Source organism: Labeo rohita, chromosome 14 (genome assembly GCF_022985175.1).
Source record: "Labeo rohita strain BAU-BD-2019 chromosome 14, IGBB_LRoh.1.0, whole genome shotgun sequence".
Classification (NCBI taxonomy): domain Eukaryota; kingdom Metazoa; phylum Chordata; class Actinopteri; order Cypriniformes; family Cyprinidae; genus Labeo; species Labeo rohita.
Genome location: NC_066882.1, coordinates 20,207,416 through 20,217,240, shown reverse-complemented (window position 1 = coordinate 20,217,240; position 9,825 = coordinate 20,207,416). Strand labels below are relative to the sequence as shown.

Genomic DNA, 9,825 nt, shown 5'->3' with positions numbered 1-9,825 from the left:
TGTGAGATGTCAGTTTTACATACATTCTAAATCATAAACATCTTAAAAACCTCTAATAGATGTCTATTTGACATCTGATAGGAAACATAGACGTTTTGCAGATGCAATCAACAATCTAAAAAATACGTCTGGCAGATGTAAATGCAGATGTCAGATGTCTCCAAGATTTACCTGTGCTATCACTGTATTTTTTTTTTTAAATAAATGCTGTTCTTTTGAACTTACTAGAGATCAAAAGATATGTGTTCTTTGGGGGCGATGCTGATACAGATCAAGTAGACCGATAACCAAAGTTTTGAACCAATATACAGTGCCATGCTAAAGTATTTATACCCCTTCATTTTTTTCACGTTTTATGTTGCAGCCTTGTTAAACTGCTTTAATTACTTTTTCACATAAATCTACACTCCATACACCATAATTACAAAGCACAAAACAGATTTGTAAAACAGATTACTCTCTATAAACCCCCCACTGAAATAAGTACATTGCATAAATATTCATACCCTTAATTCAATACTTAGTTAAAGCACCCTTTACAGTCTTTTTGTATGATGTGACAAGTTTGCATTTGGCAATTATCTGCCATTCTTCTCCTCACCTCTTCACCTCTCAAGCTCTGTCAGCTTGGATGGGGCCTGGCAGACATTTTCAGGATTCTTCAGAAATATTTGATTGTGTTCAAGCCAAGGCTGTGGCTGGGCCACTCAAGGACATTCACAGAGTTGTCTATAAACCTCTCTTGCTGTGTGCGTAGGATCATTGACTCGGTTTTCATTAAGGCTATCTCTATGTTTTCCTGTGTTGAGCTTTCCTTCTACTCTCTCCCTCAGTCCCTGCTGCTGAAAAACAGCCCCACAGCATGAGGCTGCTACTACCACACTTTACAGTTGGGATGCTTATGTGCAGGTGATGAGCAGTGCCTTTAGGTTCTTTAGGTGCTTTCTTGCAAATTCCAAGTGTGTTTTCATGTGTCTTCACTGAGGAGGATTGAGTTTGGCCACACTGCCATAAAGCTGGATTGGTGGAGTGTTTCAGTGATGTTTGTCCTTCTGTAAGTTTCTCCCATCTGCTTGACTACAGTGACCATCAGCTTCTTTGTCACCAGTCTAACCAAGCCCGTTCTCCATCAATTGCTCAGTTGGCCAGGAGGCCAGCTCTAGGAAGAGTCCTTGTTGTTCCAAGCGTCTTCCATTATGGATAATGGAGACTACGTGCTTCTGTGAACCTTCAATGCAGCAGAACTTTTTCTGAACTCTTTCCCAGATCTGTGGCTTGACGCAATCCTGTCTCTGAGCTCTACAGGCAGTTCTTTTGACCTCAGGGCTTGATTTTTGCTCTGATATGCATTTTCAGCTGTCAAACCATTTATTGAGAGATGTGTGTGCCTTTCCAAATCATACTTATTCAAATGAATTTGCCACAGGCTAACTCCACTCTAAGTGTAGTAACAAATACAAACAATATGAATGCTCCCAAGCAAAATTGCTAAAGTGTCCCAGAAAAGGGTATGAATACTTATGCAAAGGAATCATTTTAGTTTTTTTTATATCTAATAAATATGCAAATAAATTTGTTGTTAAAAATCAGTTTTGTGCTTTGTCATTATGGTGTATGGAGTGTAGCATAAGGCATAAGGCTAACAGAATGTGAAAAAAGAAAGGGATGTGAATACTTTCACAAGGCACTCACAAAATTAAGAATAACAAGGGCTCTAATAAAAAACTTTCTTTAAATACTTTTAAATTATTTTATCTGCAAAATAGTTTTAAAAATGCTTAATAATCAGTCGACCCCTTAAACTGCAAAAACACAATATGCAGCACACCTGTTTTCAACATTAATAATAATAATAAATGTTTCTTGAGCACCAAATCCATATTATAATGATTTCTGAAGGATCATGTGACACTGAAGACTGTAGTAATGACTACTTAAAATTCAGCTTTGCATCACAGGAATAAATTACATCTAAATTTGACTTTTTATTTTAAATCTAAATAATTTTTCGAAATGTTGCTGTTTTCACTGTATTTTTAATAAAAAAAAAATCTTACCAAACCCAACACCCTTGAACTGTAGTGTTAGTATATGTTGCAAAACTATTTTTTTTAAACAATTTTACAGTAACCCTTACACTTTTTTGTTTCTGCAAGGCCAGAATCGTAAACCAAAGTGTGAGCAGGTGATGCTAGCCAGAGCAAAAAACAGAGACCAGTTTTTCACAAATAACTTTTAATTTTATCATCATCTTAAAATTGTACCACTATTTATTATTTAGTATTTTCAAAAGCAGTTTTTCATAAACATGTTTAAACAGTGTCGGATTGGATGAATCCACCACACAGGCATTCACATGTTCTGTCTGCAATTTCAGTAGGTGAGGCTCTAATTTGCAACATCCATCTATTTGATGTATTTGGCTACAAATGCAGCTGCAATGTCCTTGTATGGCGTTTCGGAGTCTGAATGTGTCGGAGGGATCCGACAGACGCTCCGGAAGCGAGGGGATCTCAGGAGCAGGTTATGTGCCAGGCCAACACAGCTGGAGCTGAGCCAGTACAGAGCCATAGACTATAAATCAAAGACAAATAAATAAAAAAGAATGAAAATCATCATTTAGATTTCAAATTTCAATTTGAATTTTTGAATTCTGAGTGCTGTTTTTGTGCAGCATTCTCATCTTGAGAAACCACTGCTCTTACTGCTCTGACGTAAGACGGACCGTAGACAAAACACAAATACACCTATGACGGCTAGATAAGCACAAGACATCGATTTGAACATCTTCTCAAGATATCACAGAGAGGCTGTAGAATGTCTCAGCCCTTTGTAACTGTTCTCAGGTGGGTTTCAAAAACACAATCCTCCATATGCCCTCTTTTGTTACTAGATCAAAAGCATCAGAATTCTGGGCAATAAGGGGCATATCTGTGTAGGTACAGAAAACATCATCTACCACTGCCGTCTACTCTTTTGGAAAACAACGTCACTTGAAAACGTGACATTTATTTGTGTTATACAAGTTCAAACCTGTCCAGACACTCACTTAATATAAGCTACTGTAGACAGATACAGCAGATAATGTTTGAATGGAGCTGCTGAGGGCAGGAACACTTACTGACGGGACTGTGGCGGCTATAGGAATCATCACCAGAGATATTCCTCTGATGAAGTTCGTCACATACTTTTGGAACTTGGAAGGTTCTAGCTGTCTGAGGGCGAATATCTGAAAAACAGATTGGAGAGTTAAAAAAGCATTAATTGGTGAATAATAGTGTTTCATAAAACCAAGAACAAGTTGTATTTTACCCCCCCATTTTAATAGATTAGAGTTAGATCATTTTAACGTGGTAGTTGCATTGCTGTCTATGCAGGGTTAGAAAGCTCTTGGATTTCATCAAAAATATCTTAATTTGTGCTCCTAAGATGAATGAAGGTCTTAATGAGTTTGGAACGACATAAGGGTGGGTAATTAATTAACTTAGGTCGCTTTAATATGATGTAACAAGTATTAATATGGAGAACTGCCTTAGGGGCCATTCACAAAGAAGGCATTTTTCCATTCCAATGCGCTACTTTTTCATTGGCTGCGTCCGAAAGCTCTAAAATGCTGCCTTTGGAGGCAGCATTCCAAGGCAGGAAGGCATCAAGGAATGTCCGAATTCAAATTCTACTTCACTTCCTGTTTCCGGAGGTACATTCTTTTTATCGAATTTTGAAGTCAGCATAGATGTATCCTTCGCTGCCTTCGATTTCCCACAATCCTGTGTATGTGCGTCATACAGGCTATATAAATAAAGATATTCTGGTGAAATCAAACTTGTTACTTAATATAATAAATGAGACCTTGATCATGATATACTTTATCAATAGTAATAGTGTAAAAAGCATAATAGTACTGTTTGTAATAACAGTATTTTATAAAAATATTAATAGGGTTCAAATGAGTAGTAAATAAGAAGAATATTTACAATATACTACCAATAATAACGAAACAGCCACTAATAACAATGACCTGTTCTGCAATAATACTTGCAACAGTGCTTTTATTTTTTAAGCAAAAAATGCCATTCTCTGTCGTTTTTTCTGACGCACAGACCTTCGAGGTCTTTATGTATGATTAAATCATTTATACAATACTGTAAAAAAATTTTTTTTTACAAAATGTACAACTTCCCTGGTGAAAAAAACAGCATATGCTGGTAGGCATGTTTTGATAATGGGATACTGGTTAGGTATGTTTTGGTTTAAGCTGGTCCTTTGCTGGTTGATGCTGGTCCTTGACCAGCAACATGACCAGCATAAACCAGCAAAGGACCAGCTTAAACCAGCATCATAACATACCTACCAGCATATGCTGTTTTTTTCACCAGGGTTAACTGTTAGATAACCTAGCAGCGACTTCACGTTACGCTGCCTCTGAAGTCTGTCCGAAACTGTTTCTTAAGTTGCCTTCGCAGCCTTCGAAGTCACTACCTGATAGGGCAGTGAGGCAGCAAGTCAGCTGACTAGGCTTTCGGACTCAGCCATTGTTTTTCCATGTAAACACGCGCTTGTCGGACATGCATGACCGTTACGCTCGCAGCTTGCGCTTATAGTGGGTGTGTTCGGATACCCTCAATTATATAACCTTTCTTCAAGCGATTATCACAACTTGTTCCTTATAAATATCTCCCAGAAATATCTGTGTCATTAAATATTGTTCTTATTGCATCATGTCTCAAAAGCGCGTCTCGAGACCCTCGCGTTCTACAAACTGCGCTTTTTAAAAAAACATGTCTGAGCGCTGCGTCTCGTGTTTTTACACGCAAAGACGCGTTCTGCATGAATGGCCCCTTACTTCTGTGATGAGCAAGTTAATGAGGCCAAGAGAAACTGGCATGATCCAGGTAGAGTCTGGGAGAGTCAGGTCAGGGAACCACAGAGCGCCACCTGTTGCCAAACCTGCTTCTGATGCTGATGAAAGTACAAAAATTGGGGTGTTAGATCATTTAAAGCCTCGTTTCAAGTGATTATAGTGATGCATTGTTAAAACAAGAAAAGCACACGTGGAACAATTGACAGATGGACGTGACTCACCAAGGGGAACATGTCCCATTCCCAGACTGAGATTACGCAAGGCTAGAGACAGACAAACCCACATGGGCAGCTGGACCCAGATTAGCAAACTGGCCTTGAATGGGTGGCAGTTATCTCGAACATAAAGTTCAGATACGATTCGTTTCAGATTCTTCTTGAAATGGAATCTGTGGATGCAATTACAGTAATTATGAGGCTGACATAATAAATCCTTTGAAGTTTTAGTGTAGCTAACAAACTGTACAACTGCATTAGATATTAGAACTCTTTAATACTGCATGTATATTTAATATTTTGTTATGGAATTAATTATATTTAGGTTTAAAAATAAAGTTTTTCAATAAGTCAAAACATTTTAAACAGTAAGACTTTTAATATTTTTTAAAGCAGTCTCTTCTGCTCACCAAGCCTGCATTTATTTGATCTAAAGCACAGCAAAAACAATACAATTTTGAAAACAATTTTTGCCATTTAAAATAACTGCTTTCTATTTGAATATATTTTTGAATATATTTTAAATTTTTATTTGTAATTTAAATTTTATTGTAATTTATTCCTGTGGTGCAAAGCTGGATTTTCAGCATCATTTCTCCAGTCTTCAGTGTCACGTGATCCTTCAGAAATCATTCTAGTATGCTGATTTGCTGTTCAACTTTATTATTAATAACTCTATAATAATAATAATAATAATAAAATGTTTTTTGAACAGTTCAATAAACATTTGTTATTATTATTATCATCAATCTTTAAAACAGTTGAGTGCATTTTTTCAGGATTCTTTGATGAATATAGTTCCAAAAATCAGCATTTTATCTGAAATAAAAAGCTTTTGTAACATTATATGCTATACCATTCAAAGGCTTGGAGTCAGTATCTTTTTATTATAGAATAAAAAAATTATAAAGAAACTTTTATTTATACTTTTATTTAGCAAGGATGCTTTAAATTGATCAAAAGTGATGAAAAAGACATTTATAATGTTACAAAAGATTTATATTTCCAATAAATGCTGTTCTTCTGAACTTTCTATTCATCAACGAAACCTGAAAAAAAAAATCTACTCAGCTGTTTTCAACATAACAATAATAATAAATGTTTCTGAGGAGCATTCGGCATATTAGAGTGATTTCTGAAGGATCACAGGAATAAATTACATTTTTAAATGAACTCAAATAGAAAGCAGTTATTTTAAATAGTAAAAAAAAATTAAAAATTGTACTGTTTTTGCCATACTTTGATTTAAATAAATGCAGGCTTGGTGAGCAGAACATTTTTAATGTTAACAAACATTAAAAATCTTACTGGTCAAAAACTTTTGACTAGAAGTGTATGTCACATGAAATAATATTTAATATTTTCTTATCCTAATGGCAAATAATTTGTTCTTGTTTTTAACAAAAATCCCACAAAAAGTGTAAAGAAAAAACAGGTAAAACAAACAAATAAAAACATACCTTTAATATAGATCTACTGTCTAAAAACGTAATATCCTATGCAGTTTTGCTTGAAGTAAATTAAATTATTTTTTTTCCATTTTCTGAGACCTTTAGTATGGACTTTTCAAGATTTAACACAAGACATATAGCAGACGGCATGAAAATAACCCTTTCCTACCTGCACGTTTTCTCTGACCAGCCCTTCTCTTTGGCTTTTACAGAGATCTCGAAGCTTAACTGGCGGGCCAACACAGCTATCTCCTTCTGCAGAGCTTCAACCTAGCTGGGGCAGAAGGACACAAGGGTTACTCTTTTCCAGCCTGAAGTCCTTTTCAGGTCGTTCCAACATATACAAAGTCCCTTGCCTATGAAATCTGTAATTCACTGGGACAGATCAGTGTTTTGACTAGGTTTAACAAATGACAAAATTCATTAAATAACCACAAACAACCACATGCATATTTTCAGTGGCTGCGAATGAGAAACTCAGATTAAAAAAGGCCAATTGATTTGGCCACATTTCTGCTTGTGTTTGGATATCAAAACATCACGGTCTGACACACTACAGCTAATGTTCTCACACTGTGGGACATCAGTAGGGGAGGAAAAAGGAGGGGAGGCACATTCTTTTTCTGTTTCAATCCTCTTTCTTGGCAAGAGAAACATCCCACAGCTGGGAGAGAGTGGGCGAGAGAGAGAGACTCTTAATAAGGCATGATCTTCAGTGTTTACTCTGAGATATCTGCTGACCTCCAAGATGGGCCTTACATACTGTACTAAATGCAGATAAGCAAACAAATTCACATGAGAAGGGTCTGTTTACTTAGCGATTCACGTTAAACCTAGTCAGAAACCAACACTTTCATATTGCAACCTTCAGAGGATAGTGGTCATTAAAAAAGTTAATTATTACTTTCATTCAGCAAGGATGCATTAAATTGATTAAAAATAATGGCATTTAGCTTCGCCATCACAGGAATAAATTATATTTTATATTCAAATAGAAAACAATTTTTAAATTGTAATAATATTTGACAATATTGTTTTACTGATTACTGATTTATTTTGATTGAATAAATGTTGCCTTGGTGAACATAAGATTCTTCTTTCAAATACGTTAACAAATCTTACTGACTCCAAACTTTTAAATGTTTGTATATGCACTACTAGTCAGAAGTTTTTGGACAGTAGGATTTTACATTTTTTTAAGTCTCTTCTGCTCACCAAGCCTACATTTATTTAATTCAAAGTACAGCAAAAACAGTACAATTTTGAAATGTTTTTACTATTTAAAATAACGGTTTTCTATATGAATATATTTCAAAATGTAATTTATATTGTGATTTTAAAGCTGAATTTTTTTAGAATCATTACTCCAGTCACATGATCCTTCAGAAATCATTCTACTATTCTAATTTGTTGCTCAAAAAAACATTTTTTATTATTATGTTGAAAACAGCTGAGTAGAATTTTTTCAGGTTTCTTTGATGAATAGAAAGTTCAGAAGAACAGCATTTATCCGAAACAGAAATCTTTTGTAACATTATAAATGTCTTTATCATCAATTTTGATCAATTTAAAGCATCCTTACTAAATAAAACTATTAATTTCTAGTATTTCTGTCCCAAAACATTAACTCCAAACTTTTTTCCAAATTGACTCCAAACTTTTCAATGGTATAGCGTATAATGTTACAAAAGCTTTTTACTTCACATAAATGCTGATCTTTGGTCTATTTATTAATAAAAAAAACACTGAAAAAATGTACTCAACTGTTTTAAATGTTGATAATAATAATAATAATTTAAAATATTTATTAAACGGCAATTCTGCATATTAGAATGACTTCTGAAGGATCATGTGAATGGATAAAAAAAAAAAAAAAAAATTAAATTTTTAAATATAGTCAAAAAGCAGTTATTTTAAATAGTAAAAATATTTCACAATATTACTGCTTTTATATATCTTGAATCAAATACATGCAGGTTTGGTGAGCAGAAGAGAATTCTTTAAAAACATTAAAAAGTGTACTGTTCAAAAACTTTTGGCTGGTAGTGTAGATACAAATAAACAAACAAAACAGGATTTTACATCCATACATGTACAACAACTACAACAGCTCCTGGTAAGACCTTTGCAATGATGATGGCCTGATAGACTCCCAAGGGGAGAGTGATGGCGGTACGCAGGGCCAGCGTTGTACACATGATGCTGGCCCACCACGGCAGTCCCGTCATCTGCTGAGCGGACACAAGGAGTTGCTCTGTGAGGTGTACGGGGGTAGAGTCTGCAACGCTCTCGTACCAGCTCGGTCGGTCTGTGGTTATAGTTCTTTTGGGCTGACGCCCCGGGCTCAGTGTGATGGAAGCATGGCCAGCTAAGAGGGGTGATATGCGGCAGAGAGGCCGGATGCTGTGAGTCCTGGGGTCCAGGTAGGAGGGGCCCTGAGACACACTTCTGATGTGAGGCCTCAGTGTTGCCATGTTGCCAAAGCGACACATTCGTAGGGTCACAACGGCTGTTGACGTGGTAAACTTCGGCCACATCATTATGGGTGAACCTCTGAGGAAAACAAAAATATGAAGAAAATGTCTCAGCAATGTCTGCACACAAAAGCAAGGTTTTCTTTTTCCTGTTTTACAGACATTAGTGATCCAGCTATTCTAAACTACACATCCTGCTTTTGTTTTTGCACGTCTAGAACTAAAGCAGTTGTTGTAAGCATGGCATAATGACATTAACATCCAAATATTCATTACTCATTGGCTGCTTATGATTTAAAATCATTTCTCGTGTCCTTTATTATTTTTATTGCATGACATATGTCATAACCTGCTATGCTGCATACACTTCACCTCTGTCTTGCTGTTGATACACAAATTATATGCAATTTATGATATATTTAATATTTTTATATTCTCCATATCTCTTAAACAGACTATTCGTATTATAATAAAACACAAAAATATGGAAAATATTAATCGAAAATATAAATTTGCAAGCATCAAAATGCCTATCCACCACTAATCAATAGTAATAAAAAAAAAACCCTACTCAGACTGTTACAGTAAAGTTAACTGGAAGAAACGTAACAAAATCATTACCTTCGTTTGCGCTTCCAAACTTAAGATAAGCAAGTTATTTATCACATTATTTGCGCGTTTAATCTGTATCGAAACATTTTAATTTTTTCCAGTATGTTTATCCTTTTCATTCGGAATGTCAAAATGAGCAAAGCATGACAAGTCGCTGGAATATGACGTCATGTATGTCGCAAACCATTTGCGTCACTGAATCGTTCATTTTA

General features: G+C 35.4%; 1 protein-coding gene across 1 annotated transcript; it reads right to left on the bottom strand.

The window, feature by feature from the left end:
- Positions 1-2,236: 2,236 nt before the first annotated feature.
- Positions 2,237-9,796, bottom strand: LOC127175840 (cytochrome c oxidase assembly protein COX18, mitochondrial). Its single transcript, XM_051127130.1, has 7 exons — positions 9,623-9,796; positions 8,651-9,080; positions 6,697-6,797; positions 5,083-5,249; positions 4,844-4,959; positions 3,122-3,229; positions 2,237-2,574 (listed from the first exon to the last, which is right to left on the bottom strand). The coding sequence occupies exons 2-7, from the start codon at positions 9,065-9,067 to the stop codon at positions 2,407-2,409; spliced, it is 1,077 nt and encodes a 358-aa protein (XP_050983087.1). The 5' UTR covers positions 9,068-9,080; positions 9,623-9,796; the 3' UTR covers positions 2,237-2,406.
- Positions 9,797-9,825: the final 29 nt, after the last annotated feature.